We start from the raw sequence: 22,144 nt of genomic DNA on the forward strand, positions 1-22,144 counted from the left end.
GAAGGCGTCTTAATTTTCCTAATATGGTTGGAACTGTAAAAAAGTCGTAAGTTGGGCCTCTCGCACCTAATGTATGTCATGCTTCTACCGCTCCAGCTCATCATCGACACCCCTACCAGCCCAGTCACCAGTGGGCTACCCCTGTTCTTTGTTATCACAGTAACTGCCATCAAGCAGGTATACCACACACACACACACACACACACACACACACACACACACACACACACACACACACACACACACACTTCTAGCCCACACCTTCCAGCCTCGGACTCCAATCAGCTGTTCTATTATCTGTACGTACACGCATTCCTCTCCGGGCGCATTGAAAATGTCTGCTGATGTGAGAAATATGGTAATGAATGCTCTCCTCTGTTCATCACTGGAGCTCCCAGGGGAGATTCAGCCACCCCCCTCCCCCGGCCCGCTGCTATCAATGATAGATGGGGCCATGCTGGCTAAAGAGAAGCGAAATTTAGCGGGACATAAATCTAAAGCGTGACGCGTCGGCACGAAATCAAGCAAGCAGGTCACCCAGCTCAACGTGCGCAGCGCTAATTAATCACAACCAGGTTTACGTTTGCGCAATCATCTGTCCAACCCTCACCCCCCCCCCCTCCTCTCCTTCTCCATCTTTAACAACCTTGTCCTCTCAGGGCTACGAGGATTGGCTGCGGCACAAAGCCGACTGCTCCATCAATGAGTGTCCGGTGGACGTGGTGCAGCGGGGGAAGGTGGCGAGGACGCAGAGTCACAAGCTGCGGGTAAGATCCGGCTTGTTCAAGGCAAGCAGCACCTGTGGTCATGAAACAAACATTGTCTTGTCCACATTTGTCTCCTGTCTACCACACGCCCTGTGGTCCTCGTGACACTGAGCCCACTCCAAGATAACGTGTCTGTAGTACGTTATGAAATGTAGAGTACGCATATGGTGCCTTGACTCGAGTTACACTTGTTCCATAACTATGCTTGTAACTCAAAGCAAGGAAATAATCCTTCCCCATTGAAAGGAATGCAAAGTCCATTAATCCGTTTCAGCCCCATAAAAAAAAAAAAAAAAATACTAACATATTTTTTTGTACCAGGTGTTTAAAAAATATAAATATAGGACTCCAATGAACACTGACAAAAAAAAAAAAAATCGCTAAGTGCACACACACTTGCAAGTCTTTGCTGCTCAGTGCGATACAGGCTTAACGAAAGCTGAGAAAAAAAAATGAACTATTATTCAAAAGCCGTTCACAGGCGCCAGAATGAGCGTGTTTGCAAAAATGTTCATCAGGCAGAAATAGACTACGCTCAATTCACGTTCACCCAAAATATGAACTCATGAACATTCAGTCATTCATCTCGTTCAGGTACAACACTGCCTGTGAATGTTGGTACATATTGGTGTCTGTTTTGTTGCACCGTTTGTGTATGGACATCAGCCCTTAAAGGATTATACCTGTATAACGTTGATGCTAGTTTTGTTAACCGGTCTGTGGCATTTTCCATTGTATGTTAGCATTAAGCTAGCCAATTAGGTAAGTTGTGTGATTAGGTTGATGTCTCTGTAAAGGAAAATCTTCTAAATTTCATACAGCACAGAGAACAGTGTTGTTAGTAACCCTCCCAGATTTGAATGATTAAAAAAAAAAACTTGCCAGATGTTTAAAAAGAGGCTAAAAAATGAAACATTGCACACGCAAAATGAGGCCTCAAACTAGTGAAAAATCAAGTCATTGTCTTTGCCCTCAAACACAGGTTTTGAAAACTGCATTGCATTTTCCTGAGATCTGCTCCTGATATTTTGATGGCCCCTTTGACATTTCGGTGACCTTATTGAGCTGCATGAGAGGGTCAAAATAAAAAATACATAAATAAACAGTACCGGTACTCAATACGATGCACTGCAAACTCCAAGCACATGAATCTGGAAACCGGATACCTGTCAGTTAAAACTGGGCTTTGTTTCATCTCTTGCTGTTCTGCCTTGAAGTATTACCACCAGTCTAATCTTCCTTGTTTCTAATCGCTCAAGGGGAAAAAAAGTGTTCTTTGGAATACATTTCACATACACGTGTAGGGAAATGTGTCTCTTTTCGTGTTATTTTCTATTCTGCCTCTGTCCCTCCCTCCCTCCCCGCCCCTTTATTCCCCACCTTCCTGTCATCACGAGTGTCTCCCTTGTGTTTTTGCGGCCCTGTTTTGTGGATCAAACGGAGCGGATTAGCGCGTGAGCCGGCAGCAGGAATAATGATGAATATATTAATCACGCAAATTCGCACAGCATGTGTCATGTGTCCGGTCACCATGACGATGGGATTTTATCCGCGCCACATAAGCTGCTCGCTTGGCATTATCTGTTATGCAACTTCTCAATCCTCTAAAATAAATGAAAAAAGGGTGTTCATGTGAGTAAAAGGCCTGTCATCTATTATGGATGTTGCCGCCATGATGGGACCGTTGTGTTGATGTCGCAGGTGGGCGACATCGTGGTGGTGAGGGAGGACGAAACGTTCCCATGTGACCTCATCCTGCTCTCCTCCAGCCGACAAGATGGCACCTGCTACGTCACCACCGCCAGCCTGGATGGGGAATCCAGTCACAAGGTGCCACGACGACACGCGCAGAGACATTTCAGTCTGAGTTCTTCAGGATAATGCTGCGACCCTTGTAAGGATAAAGCGGCTCAGAAAATGGATGGATGGAGGGATATTACTCAAGAAAAAAAACACAATTAAACCTCCTAGTAAATGATCGCCAAACAAGTATAAACCTCACCACTAACAATACAATGACAATCATGTGTCTAATCGCATGCCAAAGACCTAAAAATGTTTAAATAAAATCCATGGTACTCACCAGAGACACTTATTAGCTGTAGACAGAATTCATCCTCTTTTTCTAGATGAGTTGGATCGCAAGCACGGCAGCCATGACCGGTAGACACACAAACAGGACTCCACCCACACTCTGCTCAAACGAGACCTCCGCCTCCCCTCCCCGATGAGCTCGCAATTCAAGCAATGTTCCACTTACTTAACCTGTCCTCCTTCAGACCTACTACGCCATACCAGATACCATGGCCTTTAGGACGGACCAGGAAGTGGATTCCCTACATGCCACCATTGAATGTGAACAGCCGCAGCCTGACCTCTACAAGTCAGTGTGACACCTTGGTGATTGTGTGAACATTTAAGGTCACTTTCCTTAATGGCTGCCTTGTCTTGTCTTGTCCTTCGGGTTAACTCAGATTTGTGGGACGTATCAATATTTACAAGAACAAAGAAGAGCCTGTTGCTAGGTAGGTTTTCATTTGATTTGTTGTACAGTATGTTCATTTTGCTTCTCTTCCAAATTTATGACATCATTGTTATGGCATAAAATGACAACTTTATTCTCGTAAAAGAACATTTTCATATTACTGTAAAAAAAAAAAAAAAAAAGATCCCACATACTCTATATGACGAGTGTATTAGCTTTAAAATTCCAACCCCATTTTTCTTCTTAAATTGTGACTCTGTTCCATACTACATGTATTTATGTATGACTTGCATTCGATTATTTTACTCTATATATCACGGCTTGAATCTTGTACATATTTTGCATTTATTGTCGGAGTATTATATGTTTTTCTCTAATATTGGATGTTTACCTTCATATAATTACCACTTTATTTCCATAGGTTTATTTAATTTCAAACCATAAAATTACGACACTCTTCTTGGGAGTTTTATTTTAAAACTGTGACACTATTCTCACAATAATAGAAGTTTATTCCAACAAAACTGCAACTTTTGTCTCATTTTAAACCAAAATTCCAACAAGACTTATTTTTTAACAGGCACGGCGCCAGGATTTTTTTTCCTCCCGATTTGTGGGAGTTACCAAAATAATACAGTTTAATCATTTCATTTTTGATCATATCATACCTTCTGTGCCTTTATTCTCATAATAAATTCTTTTTTTTTTCCTTAATATGCTAACTTTATTTTTCCTGTTGATAGCTAGCTAGCTCGCAAGTTGTTAGCAAGTCACTCTCTGTTTTCTTTCAGACCACTTGGTGCTGAGAATTTACTACTCAGAGGCGCAACACTGAAGAACACACAGCACATTTATGGTGCTCGTTTATTCTTATTCATGTTTCTTCATGTTGAGGTTTGTTGCCGCGGTCACTCATTTTCCTCCACCTTTTTACTTCAGCTGTTGCCATCTACACTGGCATGGAGACCAAGATGGCGCTCAATTACCAGTCGAAATCGCAGAAGCGGTCTGCTGTGGAAAAGTGAGCTCTCATCTGACCACATCCAGTTTGAGACAAACAATTTGGTTGATTTCATTTGGACATTTTTGTCTCCCTCGCAGGTCTATGAATGCCTTTCTGATTGTCTATCTGTGCATCCTGATCAGTAAAGCAGTCGTCAACACTGTTCTCAAATATGCCTGGCAGTGGTCTCCAGACCGCGACGAGCCCTGGTACAACCACAGAACGGAGAACGAGCGACAGCGACACGTGGTGCGTGAAGGGACATTTATTCCACAAGCACATGCTACAAATGTCCCGTGCCACATAAAAAAATAAAATAAGAATAATGCTAATCTTTGATGTCATAATTTGAGTTGGAAACACTCAGGATGCCCTTCTTCAAGCTATTCTAGTTGTTCTATTTTTGTTGTGGATTTTGAGGGTGGTTATTTTTATTCTCTGTTTTGACCGTAGGCCAACTGTGTAAGTTAGAACAATTCTGATCAAATGGTGGCTTTTCTCTTCATACTTACACACAATCCCACCTTTTTTTTCTCTCTTGCAATCGTACGATTTCATAGTCAATAAATGATAACTTTAAAATAACTATCATTTTCCTAAAATCACAATTTTTAGAACTTATTTGTTGTAAAACTACAACTTCCCCCCCCCCCCGAAACGAATGCACACTTATTTTTGTAAACATTGGATTTCACAACTTTATCAACATAAAATGACTTTATTCTTGTAACAATTTCAATCTTATTCTCATATTTCCATGACTCCATTCTCTGAACATTATTTTATTTTCAGTGTGACAGTAAAACGACATCTTCCGGTCCCGCGTTCATATCTGCTGCTTTCCTGCAGGTGGTCCGAGCGTTCACCGACTTCTTGGCCTTTACCGTGTTATTCAATTACATCATTCCCGTGTCCATGTACGTCACGGTGGAGATGCAGAAATTCCTGGGCTCCTATTTCATCACGTGGGATGAGGAGATGTTCGATGAAGAGTTGGGAGAAGGAGCTCAGGTCAATACCTCTGACCTTAACGAGGAGCTGGGTCAGGTAAAACTTTTCCCACGTGTAAGCTTTTTATTTTCCAGCGCGTCAACGATTCAACGTTGTCGTTTCCAGGTACAATATGTTTTCACCGATAAGACGGGCACTCTGACGGAGAACAACATGGAGTTCATCGAATGCTGCGTCGATGGGAATGTTTACATTCCGCACGCCATATGCAACGGTCAAATCCTCAGCGCCGCCTCCAGCATCGACATGATCGATTCCTCACCCGGTGGATACCGCAGAGTAAGTACCGTTTAGGCGCACTGTCAACTCCACTCTACACTACACAAAAAGAGCACAAAACAAAATATTAGGGGCATATTGAAAAAAAAGTATATATATATATATATATATATATATATATATATATATATATATAGAGAGAGAGAGAGAGAGAGAGAGAGAGAGAGAGAGAGAGAGAGAGAGAGAGAGAGAGAGATTTCACAAAACAAGTCTAGTTGTAGTGAATACAACTCATGAAAAAAAAAACGCATTATGATGACCTTTCTCTTCCTATTACTGCATATTTATGTTTGTAAAAATAACATTTTATTCTTGTCTCACGCCTTGATTATCATAAAATGATGACTTTCATACTCATAAAGTGTTAAGATTATTCTTGTAGGAATAATTTATTATTCATCAACCATGACTGTTTTTTTTTCACGCTTGCCAAACTAGCAAAGAAACGTAAAATGCATATCGTGTTTTATTGCCTCATGGATTCTGAGTAAAAACACAGCGTTAAGAAAACCTTTGAAATCTACATTTTGATATGTTGCATTTACTTGACTTACCATCCATTCAATCGTGTGGCTGCAGGAACACGAGGACCTGTTTTTCCGGGCATTGTGTCTGTGTCACACGGTTCAAGTGAAGGAGGAGGAGACCGTGGACGGCATCAAGAAGGGCATCCATCAGGGCCGGCCCACCTCCTTCTACATCTCCTCTTCCCCGGATGAGGTGGCTTTGGTGGAGGGAATGAAAAGGTCGGTGTTCTAAATGACGCTGCGTATTCTTAAAAGCGGTGCGGATTCTTCAAATATTTGCCTCACAAATCTGGATATGTTTTGTGTGACCGTCCGTGTACCTTTCAAATGACACATACCCGATATGTTAACACTGACGGAACGCGTGAAACGTCGTGCGAGCGCCGATGCCAGAATTGAGAGTAATTCCAAGCGTCAACACTCGCAAATGTCAAAACTGAAGTATTCCAGAAATAATACAAATATTTCACATTACATTACGTTGAGTTGGCCTAGGTTGACTCTTCCTGCCGTTGATTTCAATGAGGGAAACTTACACAGTTCTCTGCAGCAGTTATTTTCCTTATTTCATGATGGGCACGCATCGAATGTAGCATATTTACTGCATATGATATTTAATGATCAATGCTTTCACTGCAATATCAATTTATGGTGGGTGGGGTTTTTTTTGGGGGGGGGTATTTCGGATCCATTTCTTTTTGGGCTCTGAGCAGACAATCCATCCCAAAATTTTCCACAACATTTAGCCTATTCAGGGTTGCAGGTTTGCCAGGTCCTATTCCAGCTCACATTGCCACGAAAGACAACCAGGACTGGTCACCACTCAGTTGAATTTACGATAAAACGTCTTCACCAAACAAAATGAGTCCAGTTTCCTTCATTCGACCGTTACCGACCTGGATGACTGAGAATGTACACAGACCATGAACAAAATGGTTGGCAATCCAATGATTAGATGAGTTCCTTGGTATTCAAGTATCTAAATACAGTGCAGTATGTCTGATACAGTATTTGGGCTGTATAAGGTTCTAAAAAGTGCAAATCGCATACATGCTGAGGTCAGTACACCCAAAGCAACATGCTCATATAACGCTGCTCTATTTTAAGTGAGGACACAGCGTTAGGTTCATGAACATGGTCCAGAATCCGGCGTCAGAGGGTGTTATGCTTCATCGATTGCTTTCCCAGATGGACTGTTTCGTGTGCTGTGTGAGATCATCTTTCCATTCAAAATAACGAGCGCATCTTGTGTTTCATCACGCACGCCTGCATTCGTCCATCTTTTCTTGTCTCCAGGCTGGGCTACACCTACCTGAGACTGAAAGACAACTACATGGAGATTTTGAACAAAGACGACGAGATTGAAAGGTCGGTGTGCCAAGCGGTTGCTGCGGTTACACCGCAGGATAAGGTAGCACCATTGATTAGAAAGGATGGCGGGGGTGCGGGGGAGTTGATGCAACGGGTCCATCATAAATAAGAGTTGTTTTCAAATATATGTCGTTCATTTGACTCACGTCCGATTTTATTGGACAGGGCAGTGTTGTGGATGTAATGAAGCGTGTTTAGGCCTCAGTCTGCTTTTTGGTTCTTTGGCAGCCTGTCAATAGCCATCTATTTTAAGGACCGGGGGAAGTGCATCAACAGATGACTTGGACTTGGATGAGCAACATTGCCATACTTTTATTCTTTCTTAGACGTTCAAGGGAGCAAATTATTCATGTAAACATTATACCTCGATGGGAGACACAGTGGAAGACGGTAACCTAATAACATTTCCACCTACCCACGTCACATGCCCGGCCAACTACATCATCCGAAAGGGAAGAGCTTGTATGAATGCACTTTGCAATGGTCAAGCACTTGTGACACCCTTTTCTATCTGCGCTAACAAAGGAAATTACCAAAAGAAAGAAAATCACAACCGTACGCACAGTCAAACTGTGCCTTGCGCTAGACGTGCTCCGGCCACGAAAATAGGGCCCTCGGGCTTAACTTTAACGTTGAATGGCAAAGGTGTAGTGTGAAGGTGAGTGGCCGCTAACATCTCACTTTTTTTGACATTTCTTAATTGTCACACAAATGTTAAGAAAAAAAAACAAGTTAACCAGTGCAACACATATGTCGTGCTGACTTCTTACGTGTTATCACGTTCTGGTTGGTTCAGTCAAGTCCTGAGTCACATTTCTCCCCAAAGTTTAGACATTTTAATTCCATACACGCATTTATAGGTTACTTAATCGTATTGAGTTAGGATGACACTGCGCTCTATTTAAGTCACTTGATGACTTCCAATGCATAAGAAGCCTCCAGGAACATCTGTTTAGTTCCATCGATCAAATCCATATCAGACTGAAGAGCTTTTTAGTCTTTGCAGAGTTGATTCATCAAGAAAGAATGGCTTTTTTCCTGAGTGCATAGTTGGCCTAAAAAGAGATGTGGATTGTCCTTCCTCAAAAACAGACAGTGAATTAAATGATCCCCCCCAAAAACTAAACAATTGATTCAAAGAGTTCTTTTCATGCCAATGTTTGCTTTCCCACAGGTTTGAGCTCCTTCATGTACTCAACTTTGACTCTGTGAGGAGGAGAATGAGCGTCATTGTTCGGGCGAGCTCAGGTAATTCGCACTGGCACGTCATCTCTGTCTGCGAAAAATATTCACGCCTGCTTTTGAGGTTGAAATGCTGGGATGACATTTTGTTGTTTGTAAAACACAACACTCGGAGAAACACATGACTTGGTACAAGAGTGTTTCCCCCAACCATGACTGAGCCGCGGCACATGCTGTAAATTTACATGAGCAAAATTTCACAGCACACGAGCGAGCAAAAGTGTCACAAAAAGTTTACTTTATATACTGAAAACATATTTTCTCGATTTTCGTCACAAATGTACCCACTCAGCGTGTGCGTGCCATTATTCTGTTGTTCTGTGTGAATAGCAACCCGGAACTCTTTTTTCCCCCACGGATACGTCTTGAAAAACCACTACGTCTGCCTACCCATGACAGATTTTTACACGTACACACACTCACACTCATCGTTTTACTTCTGTTCATAGTTCATGTCATACAGATAATTTTTTTTTTTTTTTTTTTGCTCTCGCGAAAATGGTTGGCATGAAATGAGTTAAGTGTTTCTATAACATGCTCGTGCTACTTGTTCGCGTGCTCGTAGGGGAATACTTGCTCTTCTGCAAGGGCGCCGACTCCGCCATTTTTCCTCTGGTGATCTCTGGCAAGGTGGAGCAAGTGAAGGCGCGGGTGGAGCAAAATGCTGTGGTAAGTGCCAAAAACGCGACGTGATTTCTCACAGCCGCTCAGCAGATGATGATCATGAAAACAAACTGTGTGTGGTGGTCGATATAAAGTCAAACTGAAGGCATAGCAGAATTTATTTATCATGACTGTTTCAGCCTGAAACTGGAAAACGCAAATGTATTATTGGTATGAAGAGGTTGATTAAGTCGGTTAAATCCCCGCAGAAAAAGGCCCCGGGGACCAAATGCACGGCGTGGCCGCTGTATTTAAAAATGAGACCTCAATGAGTGCCCTATAAAGAATCAAGACCACGAATATGCTTTTTTTTAACCACAGTCTGGCTAAAGAGTGCAGTTGTGCAGATTAATTCTTGAATGTGCAATTTGAATGATTCTGAAGGCATAGCATCAATGAGAGTCCCTGAGCGGCTAATGGGCTCATTCATTTGTCACCATGGAAACAGGAGGGCCTGCGAACGCTGTGCGTGGCATACAAGAGGCTGTCGGAGTCCGAGTACCAAGAGGCGTGTCGGCATCTGACAGACGCCAAGCTGGCCCTGCAGGAGAGAGAGCAGAGACTGGCTGAGGCTTATGATGTCATCGAAAGAGACTTTGTGCTCCTGGGTGCCACGGCGGTGGAGGACAGGTTGGCTGGACGAGCGCAAGAGGAAATGAGTCATGAAGTTAATCATGTTAGCATGACTCAGTGGGAGAAGGAAAAAAAAAACATGGCTGGTCAGTTGCCTTTGGGCAAATGAAAATTGTTTGGCCTTGTCGAATTTCAAACTCTCTCAGTGTCGTCCCAGTTTCTTTCTGGGACAAGACAGAGTGTATTGATTATGAAGCAGCTCTCGAGATGATCAATTGGTGGCCTGATAGTTTGACCTCCAAATAGATAAACTGGAGATGGTGTGGTCCAGTGGGCAGTCACACATTGATAAGTTAGCGCCACTCGCTCATGGATTGATTAGAGTTTTGATGAATGCTTTAACAGCCACTACCCCCACGCACCCCCTCCCCTTTGCTGGAGGCGGTGGCATTTATTGACTTATCGATGCGCAGGCTCCAGGAGAAGGCGGCAGACACCATTGAATCGCTGCACAAAGCGGGAATGAAAGTTTGGGTTCTGACTGGCGACAAAATGGAGACGGCGGCGGCCACCTGCTATGCCAGCAAACTCTTCCGCCGCAGCACTCAGATCCTGGAGCTGACCAAGAAGCGCACGGAAGAGCAGAGTCTGCACGACGTTCTTTTTGAGCTCAACAGGACCGTTCTCAGGCAGAGATCCATTTCTGGGTGAGGGCCGTAAATTCTCCGTTTTGATTGACGTTGTCAGAGAGGTCCTTGTTTACGATTTCTTACTGTGGTTGTGGTTTGCAGTGGTGTACGACTGCGTTGTAAATAAATACTCTCAGGAAAGACATTTTAAGACTCTTGCCCGACACACCCCTTTTCCTGTTCCTGTTCACTTGTTTCCTCGCTGTAAGTCTGTAGACAGAGGGAGCAAGCCCTGTCATGAACTGAGAGCAATTAATGCACCCCTGAAAAGGTTGACAATTGCCTACAGATGCCACAAGATGGCGGCAAAGCCCTACATAAAACACAGGTGCGAAAGATTGGAACCTCTCTGTACCGTGCTAAATGATTTCAAACTCCAACCACAATAGTTATTTTAATACTTTTCTGACAGCGTCACTCCAAAGTCAGCCTTAATGTCTTCGTTTGGGCGAAATATAATGAAGCGATCTCAGTTGATTGATATTAAAATGTCCCTCCAGGTTGTCTGTCGACTGCCTGGATTTCGGTCTGATCATCGACGGGGCCACGCTGTCGGCCGTCCTCACGCCCAAGCAGGACGGCGGCGCCGGCCACGGCAACTACCGCGAGATCTTCCTGGAGATCTGTCGCAACTGCAGCGCTGTGCTGTGCTGTCGCATGGCGCCGCTGCAGAAAGCGCAGGTAAGCGACACCCAAACGCACACCGCGGGGTCATGTGGCAGGCAGCGTATTTGAGCCAGTGGAATTATTCACTTTATCAGATCGTGAAGCTGATCAAGGCCTCCAAGGAGCACCCGATTACCCTGGCTGTTGGCGATGGAGCCAATGATGTCAGCATGATTTTAGAAGCACACGTGGGCATCGGTGAGCTCATTTTCCTCCTCTTAAAACTACTGGACCTGTTGTTCTGGAAAATATTTTGCAATTAAAAAACATCTAGATTGCAGTGTTATTCATTGCGGTTTTACACAGCTGCTAAATGCAATCACAAAAAGAAATTGTTAAATGGATAACTGCCAATGTCAGTTCAAAAGAAAAAAAATGTTTGTGTGTGTGTGTTGTGGATTTTTGGCGGCCGTCGTGATGTGCAAATGTGTGGCTGATAAATAGGAACGTCTGTGCTCATCGACGACCTTTCATGTGTGAGCCACCACGGCAGTCTGCTGTGTGCCGCTAATGTAAAGTAAAATTAAAGTGCTGACTTCGATTGACGTTGTCATTGATGTTTGCGCACCGGCGCGGCCGAGCGGTGATCAATCTAAACTCATCCTGCGGTCAAATTAATTGAAAATGGAAGCGCCCTGCCTCAGTTGTCCCATATTTTGACGATAAATATGTCTGTATGTGGCCATTGATTGCGTCTTCCGATTTCAGGAATGAAAATGAAGACAGCCAAAATGGTTATTGCTCGTCATTACTCGTTATGTAATCGATGAAGTCCTGCTGCAGTCGCTTGGAATCCGTGCTTCCGGTTTTTGAAATTGGAAAATGTTACATCATATGCGCGGGTCTAATCTTATGTTCCCTACACTTAAGCACGTGTCGTGTTACAATATGTTTACGACACACTTGTGTGGCATATTTATGTTTTCATGGTGAAAGTTTGTGAGACGAGATGTCAAAGTATTTCGTAAATGTCAAGCTGTAATTGGAATAGAGAAAGAAACATTGATATAATTAATGCTTCATTTGCCTTCATCTTAATATTCCACAAAGTATAATCTAGAATAGATCTGATACTGTATTTGTGGCCATAAAAATCATTTAATTGCTTATTCGTTAATAAAAAAGACATATATCACTGAAAAGGACCTTGGAAAAAAAGAATTGCATATTATCAGTACATCGCAATCGCGATTTTTAGCGGGGGTAAAAAAACAATCACAATTAGATTATTTTCCATAATTTTTCAGCCCTACCTGGTCGGTGTACAAAATCATTTAGGTTTACCGTGTAAAAAAATAAGCAAATGAAGTGCATTTGGATCATTATTCACTGGTTTATGTGTGTCCTTGTAGGGATAATGGGCAAAGAGGGTCGCCAGGCTGCCAGGAACAGCGACTACGCCATCCCCAAATTCAAACATTTGAAGAAAATGCTGCTGGTTCACGGCCACTACTACTACATTCGCATCGCCGAGCTCGTCCAGTACTTCTTCTACAAGGTAGCCGAGTTTAAACCGGCTGTGATGATCAGCGTGGGTGTGTTCCGTAGCAAGCTCTGAGTCATTTTTTAACAGTCCATTTTATTTTTCACTTCCCACTCAGTCGGCTTTTTAGGACACCGTAGACGTGTGTGGATCCTCATACGTACTGTTTTCAATCTTTGCAGAATGTATGCTTCATCTTCCCGCAGTTCCTGTACCAGTTCTTCTGTGGCTTCTCCCAGCAGGTAAAGTATTTCACTTGTCAAGTCAGCTCCGTTCATGGTGCGCTACCAGAAATGAGCCTTTAATGGCCTTGGCAATTTGCTCATCATGTAGCGAGCAGATGTTATGCGCGCATGAATTTAGCCGAGAGCTCTTTGGGTTCCTGACTCTCATCTGTCCAAAATGGCACCTCCTAGCTACATGAAAATGATGAGAGCCTTCCGAGCACTAAACTGTGTTGTGCTCTGTCCCACGGCAGCCTCTGTACGACACGGCCTATTTGACCTTGTACAACATCAGCTTCACGTCACTGCCCATCCTCCTCTACAGTCTGGTGGAGAAGCACGTCACCATGGAAACGCTTAAACGAGAGCCCTCCTTGTACAGGTGCAACTACATCCACAATATATTGTTCCTGCGAGTGTCAATTATGTAAAGGTATTGGATGTCATCATTCATTTTCGTGAACTATTTGTCCAGTTTTGATGCCACAACCTTCTTTAACTCAGGGACATCGCCAAGAACTCCCTCCTCCGCTGGCCAGTCTTCCTATACTGGACATGCCTGGGCGTGTTTGACGCCGTCGTCTTCTTTTTCGGTGCCTACTTCCTGTTTGACAACACCACCTTCACCAGCAATGGCCAGGTGAGCCTCTTCGAGAGCAAAGGTGTCTAGAAATACCGTATTTCCCTGCATAAATGGCCTTCGATGCCCGACCTCATCACTGAGAGCCATTTGAAGAAATAAACACCACAACAATTTCCTTTATTATAACTAATATGAACATGTGTCATTTATTTTGCATTCTGACCCATTTGTGATTGAGGTAGGGAATTTCTCACAATACAGCGACGCCTTATCCGTGCGGCATAGCGGCCGAGATAGACATGAGATTTCCATTCATATGACAGTAGCATATCTCTCTATATTATTAATTTGTATTTGCTTTTTGATTGCCTCTGGTCTTCTTTTTTTTTTCAGTTGAAACATTCATTCATTTGACCTTTTTGTCTTGAATTATTTTCTCTTTTCTTCCCCCTTTCTCTCTGCTTCCTCTCGTTATTTTGCTCCTCTTCCTCTGTCGCCTCCTCCAGCTCATGACCACCAACACGCAGATGGTAAGGCTGTCTGTCGTCCTCCCCCCAACCCCCTGTTTGCGCTCACAACCCCCTTTTTTAGTTTTCAGTCCCATCTTCATTTCAACGTGTCATTTCCCGGTGCTCCATCCTTCCATGAAACTCTTAGATGCTTCCTCACATGATCCGTGTGTTTTGACGTGGTAGCAAATAGAATAACACCTCAGCATATGATCTGACATCGCCTTGTCAAAATGCGTCTTTGTATTTGTCTGTTTGTGTCCATTCAGTTGCACAAATAATCTTTGCTTAGCCACGAGGACTGCACGAAGAAATATCATTTTCAATGAAAATATTTGACAGAGGATCCTCTAATCTTGAACCCATTGACTCCCCGGTGGTTCTCATTTCAAAACAAATTTTTCACCTGTCCGGTGAATCAATTCAAACTGTTTTCATCATAAAACCTTCATGAACTGTAAACAGAAGATAACCACTGTGAAATTAAACTGAAACTAAAGCTACTCACCCCATGAGTATGCCTCACGAAAAGGGACCATGAGGGTGTTTTTTTTTTTCCGAGAGACACGGTCACCTTGTGGTCTTTTATAGGTCTCTTTGGAATTCATACGTGCAGTTTCCTGGCAAGCTTCTGTGGTCATTTTCATGCTAGCCATTATTCTTTTATCTTCCATATCTTGGTCAAATTGATTTTTGTACAGTGTGTAACCGACATTATTTTAACTGTGAAGTTCATGTGTGTGGAAATGCATATGTGAACGGACATGTACTGCAGGAACATGTATCACATGGTGCAAATCTGCAGGGTGTGAATGATTGTGTGTGTGTGGATGTGTGATCTTTTTTTCTCACGTTCTGCTTTGTTCATGAAACTTCAAAACCAATAAATACATTGGAAAATAAAACAATAGGCTTCTTATTGCACCTCCTATTCCTGTGCCACAATAGGTTCAGTTTGGGGTTCTGTGGCTTTCCTCACACTTCAGCAACAGAGGTTCCTTTTTTTGTGGTAGCATAAATCAAAAAGCTAAAGAAAAAGCACATACTAATCTCCAACACAGTGGATGACTCAATTCTGCCAATTTCACCCATGGTGATGGTTTGACTTTTGAGTCATGTGTTTTTCAGATTCTTTTTTTTTTTTGCTCGTACTGTATTGTACTGAGCAGACCCATTCCTGGGTTGCACCACTGCCCATATTGGTTTCTACTATTAACGACAACGTTTTCCTCTTTGCCATCAAGGATACCATTTTGTGTCGTATCACAACACACACACACACACACACACAGCCAAAGAAAAAGGACAAATTAACTAAAGCACACAAGAAGGCTAGTCAAGATGATGGTTTGAACCAAGTTTGCACCACTCGAGGCATTTTCCACAACATTTTGACTGAAATGACGGGACCCACTGTATAGATGTCAAAGTAATAAAATAATAACGCTAACCCAAACATGAATGGTCTTAGCTAGCCCATTTTTTACTGAGCTTCTCATCATTGTCACTAATGTGGAGGAATAAAAGACAAACTTTTCACTAATCAATCATTGGAATTGAGTCATGTGCTCAATTGTCAAACCAATTGTCTTCTCCCTCCTTTTCTCTTGCAGATGTTTGGCAACTGGACCTTTGGGACTCTTGTTTTCACAGTGCTGGTGTTCACCGTGACACTTAAGGTATTGTATCCTATCACGGCTGCACTTTCAATGTTCTGCTTATGAAAAGTGGATGATGGACTGCACACGGCCGTTGTGCCTGAAGGCAAAGCGATTGATATAGATAATTTAGAGAGTGATTACAGTACACACTCTGTATATGTTGTGTTTGTCTAGCTCGCCTTGGACACGCACCACTGGACATGGATCAATCATTTTGTCATCTGGGGCTCTCTACTTTTCTACGTGATCTTCTCTCTTCTCTGGGGTGGCATCATTTGGTAAAGTTTGATTCGCATTTTCATGCTCCAACAACTACAACATCAATCCATGCATCATTAGAAAACTGAACCTCAGCCATCTCTTCACGTTGCATAGGCCTTTTCTCAACTACCAGAGGATGTATTACGTCTTCATGCAAATGTTGTCCAGCGGGCCGGCCTGGCTTAGCATCATCCTGCTTATCACAGTCAGTCTGCTTCCTGATGTCATCAAGAAGGTCCTCTGCAGGGCGATGTGCCCCACAGCTACAGAGCGTGCTCAGGTGAGACCTTGAAGAAATGGATGTTGATCTATCACTGTTTCCCTCGAGAGTAAAATTGTAGTGTCGTAGAGACTTAACAAATAAAACAATAGGCTTCTTATTGCACCTCCTATTCCTGTGCCACAATAGGTTCAGTTTGGGGTTCTGTGGCTTTCCTCACACTTCAGCAACAGAGGTTCCTTTTTTTGTGGTAGCATAAATCAAAAAGCTAAAGAAAAAGCACATACTAATCTCCAACACAGTGGATGACTCAATTCTGCCAATTTCACCCATGGTGATGGTTTGACTTTTGAGTCATGTGTTTTTCAGATTCTTTTTTTTTTTTTGCTCGTACTGTATTGTACTGAGCAGACCCATTCCTGGGTTGCACCACTGCCCATATTGGTTTCTACTATTAACGACAACGTTTTCCTCTTTGCCATCAAGGATACCATTTTGTGTCGTATCACAACACACACACACACACACACACAGCCAAAGAAAAAGGACAAATTAACTAAAGCACACAAGAAGGCTAGTCAAGATGATGGTTTGAACCAAGTTTGCACCACTCGAGGCATTTTCCACAACATTTTGACTGAAATGACGGGACCCACTGTATAGATGTCAAAGTAATAAAATAATAACGCTAACCCAAACATGAATGGTCTTAGCTAGCCCATTTTTTACTGAGCTTCTCATCATTGTCACTAATGTGGAGGAATAAAAGACAAACTTTTCACTAATCAATCATTGGAATTGAGTCATGTGCTCAATTGTCAAACCAATTGTCTTCTCCCTCCTTTTCTCTTGCAGATGTTTGGCAACTGGACCTTTGGGACTCTTGTTTTCACAGTGCTGGTGTTCACCGTGACACTTAAGGTATTGTATCCTATCACGGCTGCACTTTCAATGTTCTGCTTATGAAAAGTGGATGATGGACTGCACACGGCCGTTGTGCCTGAAGGCAAAGCGATTGATATAGATAATTTAGAGAGTGATTACAGTACACACTCTGTATATGTTGTGTTTGTCTAGCTCGCCTTGGACACGCACCACTGGACATGGATCAATCATTTTGTCATCTGGGGCTCTCTACTTTTCTACGTGATCTTCTCTCTTCTCTGGGGTGGCATCATTTGGTAAAGTTTGATTCGCATTTTCATGCTCCAACAACTACAACATCAATCCATGCATCATTAGAAAACTGAACCTCAGCCATCTCTTCACGTTGCATAGGCCTTTTCTCAACTACCAGAGGATGTATTACGTCTTCATGCAAATGTTGTCCAGCGGGCCGGCCTGGCTTAGCATCATCCTGCTTATCACAGTCAGTCTGCTTCCTGATGTCATCAAGAAGGTCCTCTGCAGGGCGATGTGCCCCACAGCTACAGAGCGTGCTCAGGTGAGACCTTGAAGAAATGGATGTTGATCTATCACTGTTTCCCTCGAGAGTAAAATTGTAGTGTCGTAGAGACTTAACAGTCGCTAATCCAGCCATGGGCAAACTAACGTCCAGGGGGCAACATGCATTTTCTCCTTCTAAAAATAATTAAAATCTATCTATCTATCTATCTATCTATCTGTCTATCTGTCTATCTGTCTGTCTGTCTGTCTGTCTGTCTCTATACTGTGTATGTCAGAACTGGTTTCCCTGTTTTTAATTAGCATAGACTTAGCTTTCTTTGAGCTAGCTCATCAATTTCTTGATGGCTTTTGTCAATATTTTTGATTGACAAGGGTTTTCCTGTCCCAGCATTTAGAAAATGCTCTGTTGCATAAATGAATTATTCATTTAACAAAAAGTTCCCTATTTAAAAACAACATTTTAATGTGTGGCTAGTTCAGTTGCTTACTAGTTTAGCTGCCTCTAATTAGCATAGCTTTCTAGCAGCTTGATGGATAACGTCTTGGTGGCTTTTGTGAATATTTTAATTGGCAGATGTTTTTTTTCTGTACTGACCATTTTCTTTGTTCCACTTAAAATACATTTTGATAGTTAGCTACTTCATCTGCTAGTTTAAATGTTTATCAAGGCATACGCTTAGACCGCTAGCTACTAGCTCGTAAATCTCAGTGCCTCAACATCTTATTGCTCCTGAAAATGTACATTGACCAACCTCCACTTGAGAAGAATGACATGCTGCTTTCAACCGATTAGATTCCCTTGACTAAAATATAAAGAGAAACTGTGAATTCATTCCTATTGCTAATTCCTCACTCTAGTTTAGCCTACTTTGAAGCACACTGGATCATGAATTGGGGGCAGGCGATGAATGGAAGCACTGACAGATTCTTTTTCTTGCTCTGCTTCTTCTTTTCATTTCTAATGAACCACCATAATCACATTTCCACCCTCCACTATCGTTTTTTTTTTCTTTCCCATTCTGCCCTTCGACGCAAATTTCATTCCTGTCCTCCTCCCTCCATGTCTTCACCATCACCAATGCCACCCTGTGCACCCCCGCAACCCATGGTAACCCAACAGTCCACACCTTGCCCGTGCCTTACCGTGGAGCCCTCCACCATCTTCATGCTTTCTCAGTCATCCAGCAGAATGAGTTTCTGATTGAGCCAAACAGACGAAGGAGGAGCAAGAAGCGCAGGTGACTCTTTTAAGGCCTCAACTCCTGTATGCATGCTGGGAAAAAAAAAACAAAGGAAAAAAAGCACACTCTTTTACGCCGTCTCTCAGCATCGCCTAACTGCAATGCGATAGGTGCAGCTGATTCTTCCCCCTTGCCTGCCTATTATTGTATAGTGCAGGGCTTCCCAAACTTTTTTAGTTTAAGACCCAAAATACATAACCATAACATGAACGTATACTTATGCCCTCACATGGAAAAATATTTATTTGTTTTGCCTAGCATAGATCAATGAACATACCTGTACAGTATTTTAATGAATAAATATACATTTTCTGACAAATTAAGTGAAATTGCACCCCTGATGATCTGTCATGGCACACTAGGGAATGGTTGATCTATAGCACACAATAGATGGGAATCAGTTCATGGCAATTGGCGAACAAATCGAAGTCCACACCATGCCTAAGTTTGGGAAACCTGAATAATATAATGTTCCTCTGCTCTGAATCCCTTCTGTTGACTATTTATATGCATGCTTCCCATTTATTGCTTCCCTGTTAATTTCTAGGGTCTGAAATGTTACAAAACTGAAAAAAAAATCATTTAATTGTTTGGATTTACTTAATTCAGACATGTACATCAGTTGCACAGAATTAAAATATGGTTAATTAACATTTGAATATTTTTGAGGAAAAGAATTGGGTCCATTGACCACATTTTAATCATATGCAACCGAAAGTTACATATGTTTTATTTCTGTGCAATATGTTTACCGGTGAACTTTTAAATGTGCGTAATTTACTTTTTAAAAATTTGTTTACTTGGTTTCACTTCCCCACTCAAATGACAGGAATTTTTTTCTCGATGATTGTCATCATCGTCATTAAAAAATTAAATTAATTGGTGGATTTTTTTTTTTTACAAGTTGCACTATTTTTTAAATTTCCCTTCAATAATGTTTTTTCTTGTTTTTAAATCACCCAGCCAACGATTTTTTTTTTTATAATCGGGAAAGGGGGGGGAAAAAAGCGTTCTTGTTCTATGAGGAACAGGGACGCCATCTGGTGTTGGAAGATGGAACTGCAAGTGGAACTCCAGTTTGTATGATCATGGTGACTGTTGATGAAATACGTCAATGATAACAAACTGGAAACTTGATATTATTCGACGTTTGGACTTGTATTTCTATTCGTAACGCTACTTTGGCATCGAGAGAACCTTTCAGGGAAGGGTCTTTCTGAATGGGATTATGTTTTCAAATTGGTGTCGTGTTTGTGTCTGTAGGATTGCGACGTGACCAAGTTGTCCTCGCACCACTCCTACAAAGGCGCAAGCGTCGACTCCTCTCAGCTGCAGCTCGGCGCCATGGAGACGCTGTCGCTCCGTGCCTCCGAACCCCTTCCGCAAAAACTCTTGGCGCACTTGGCGGAAGGGGGGAGGGCAGACCTGCGGTCCCTCAGCCCGTGCATGTTCAGGCTTTCCGGGGCGGGGATCGCCTACTACGCTCCTGGGCCAGAAACGTCAGTTTGAAGCCCAAACTTTAGGGTGAGCGTTTGCAGAATGGAGCCTCATGGGATGTGTGGGCGGCCATCTTCATCTCAAGGGTGAGAATTTATACAACACACAAGCTCACCGTGTGCATTTCTGGGCTAGTGACTACTCGTTCATTGACAGTATTGTCCAAACATCTCATGTTCATTCTTTTGCTTTTCTGATGGCATCGACATCGTCAAAGAACAAATGGAGGTTACAGTCCAGCCTATTTGTACAATGACGTCTTCATATTATTTTGTGTCAAAATCTCTATGTATATATGTGTATGTTCACTATGTGGTCTGGCCAGGTAAGGGCTGTCGTCCAGCTCGGCCCTTTAGGTGTGTATGTGTGTATGTATGCCTGCGTGCATGAAGATGCCTGCACTGTTTGTTTTCTACGTGACACACCTTTGCCTTACAGGTAAACCACACAGCAGCAGGCTAGGAGCCAAAGGTGTTAAAAAAAAGAAAAAAGGAAAAAAAAAAGAGAGGAAGTGGCGTATTATTACAAAGCCTTACACACACATTAACCAATCCCGCCCTCTCGCCACACACACCTCATCCTACTGGAAAAGGAAAAAATAAGAGAGAAGGATGTGCAGTATTGTCGCCACCCAGCCTTAATTCAATACATGCCCGCTTATGGTAGTTTTTATGGGACACTTATATTCACTATTCCATCTGGCGTCTGTGTCCTTGCGTGTCTCAACTCTCTGCATGGTGATGTGTTCCCGGGCCGAATTTTTTTCTGTACCGTGTCGGCCACGTGGCACTGAGGAGTATGAAGGCTACACCGAAAAGTTCCACAGAAAATAACAACAATCATGTTATGAGAATCAAATCATATCATTGCAAAAAATAAATAAATACAGCGGAACCTCTGTTTTCAAATGACCAAGTTTATGAAAAGAAAAATTTAAACAAAAATAAACACTTCCTTTGGTTTAGTAACAGTCTTTTGCATGCTCGCGGGTGTCACGTTGCATGATGGTGGAGTAGGAGGACCACAAAAAGCAGGGAGGAGCAGGGTGGATTGACCAAAATGTATTTAACAAAAATGCAAAACGGGAATACACCGGAGAAACTAACTCATAAACTCATTCAAATAAAGTCCAGAAAAATCACAAGAAATCAAAGTCGCAAAAACACCTAAGACAGAAAACAAAACATGACACGTGCACAAAGCAACAAACAAACAGCAACAATGACCTGACAGCGAGTGGTTGTGCCGAGAGTCCTTTTAAACAAACAAACTAATGACACAATGACCAACAGGTGTGCAGCTGCAGGCAGAGCCCTACAGTGCCACCTGTTGGTCACAACCAGAACCATGACAGTGGGACACTCAGACCTCTGCAAAGCTGCGTTGCATTGTGGGAATTGCCATTTAGTGCTAACAATCACCACACCGCTCATGTTATGACTTTTTGGGTGTACGATTACAACCCTTTTTAAGTCATAAAGTAAAGTTATGACTCCTTGTCTCCTTTTTTTTTCATAAATTGACTTACTTTTGTAATACTACCACTTAATGATCATAAAATCCTGACTTTTTTCCGTGTTGCTGTGGCCCTAATACTCCTTAGTAGCACTGTGACGATTACGCATGCTCTTAAAGTGACCGTCTTTTATTTCCGAAATGATTTTGCGCTCTTTGTATGTTATGCAGAAACTAATGTCTCGTCTGAAAGATGGCCGAGTACGTGTTCCTCTTGTTGGCCGTCACAACTCATGAATGGATGTACAGTAACTTGACACTTGACGG

The 22,144-nt window shown here is 42.5% G+C and overlaps 1 protein-coding gene across 1 annotated transcript in view; it reads left to right on the forward strand.

Annotated features, from left to right (window-relative positions):
* Positions 1-21,170, forward strand: part of LOC109530667 (probable phospholipid-transporting ATPase IH) — a 29,252-nt gene extending 8,082 nt beyond the window's left edge. Inside the window, exons 4-30 of the mRNA XM_019894560.1 lie at positions 97-177; positions 660-767; positions 2,469-2,597; positions 3,047-3,150; positions 3,242-3,292; positions 4,044-4,108; positions 4,192-4,273; positions 4,354-4,504; positions 5,105-5,302; positions 5,372-5,545; positions 6,125-6,291; positions 7,369-7,440; positions 8,618-8,691; positions 9,251-9,354; positions 9,797-9,978; positions 10,395-10,628; positions 11,111-11,291; positions 11,372-11,474; positions 12,629-12,774; positions 12,942-13,001; positions 13,238-13,365; positions 13,488-13,623; positions 15,689-15,754; positions 15,911-16,014; positions 16,112-16,277; positions 18,745-18,862; positions 20,129-21,170. Of these exons, the coding sequence (XP_019750119.1) occupies positions 97-177; positions 660-767; positions 2,469-2,597; positions 3,047-3,150; positions 3,242-3,292; positions 4,044-4,108; positions 4,192-4,273; positions 4,354-4,504; positions 5,105-5,302; positions 5,372-5,545; positions 6,125-6,291; positions 7,369-7,440; positions 8,618-8,691; positions 9,251-9,354; positions 9,797-9,978; positions 10,395-10,628; positions 11,111-11,291; positions 11,372-11,474; positions 12,629-12,774; positions 12,942-13,001; positions 13,238-13,365; positions 13,488-13,623; positions 15,689-15,754; positions 15,911-16,014; positions 16,112-16,277; positions 18,745-18,825 (3,147 nt within the window). The 3' untranslated portion in view covers positions 18,826-18,862; positions 20,129-21,170. The remainder of the gene's footprint in view (positions 1-96; positions 178-659; positions 768-2,468; positions 2,598-3,046; positions 3,151-3,241; positions 3,293-4,043; positions 4,109-4,191; positions 4,274-4,353; positions 4,505-5,104; positions 5,303-5,371; positions 5,546-6,124; positions 6,292-7,368; positions 7,441-8,617; positions 8,692-9,250; positions 9,355-9,796; positions 9,979-10,394; positions 10,629-11,110; positions 11,292-11,371; positions 11,475-12,628; positions 12,775-12,941; positions 13,002-13,237; positions 13,366-13,487; positions 13,624-15,688; positions 15,755-15,910; positions 16,015-16,111; positions 16,278-18,744; positions 18,863-20,128) is intronic.
* The last annotated feature ends 974 nt before the right edge of the window (positions 21,171-22,144 follow it).

This window comes from Hippocampus comes, unplaced genomic scaffold (genome assembly GCF_001891065.2).
Source record: "Hippocampus comes isolate QL1 unplaced genomic scaffold, H_comes_QL1_v1.1 scaffold96, whole genome shotgun sequence".
NCBI classification, from domain to species: domain Eukaryota; kingdom Metazoa; phylum Chordata; class Actinopteri; order Syngnathiformes; family Syngnathidae; genus Hippocampus; species Hippocampus comes.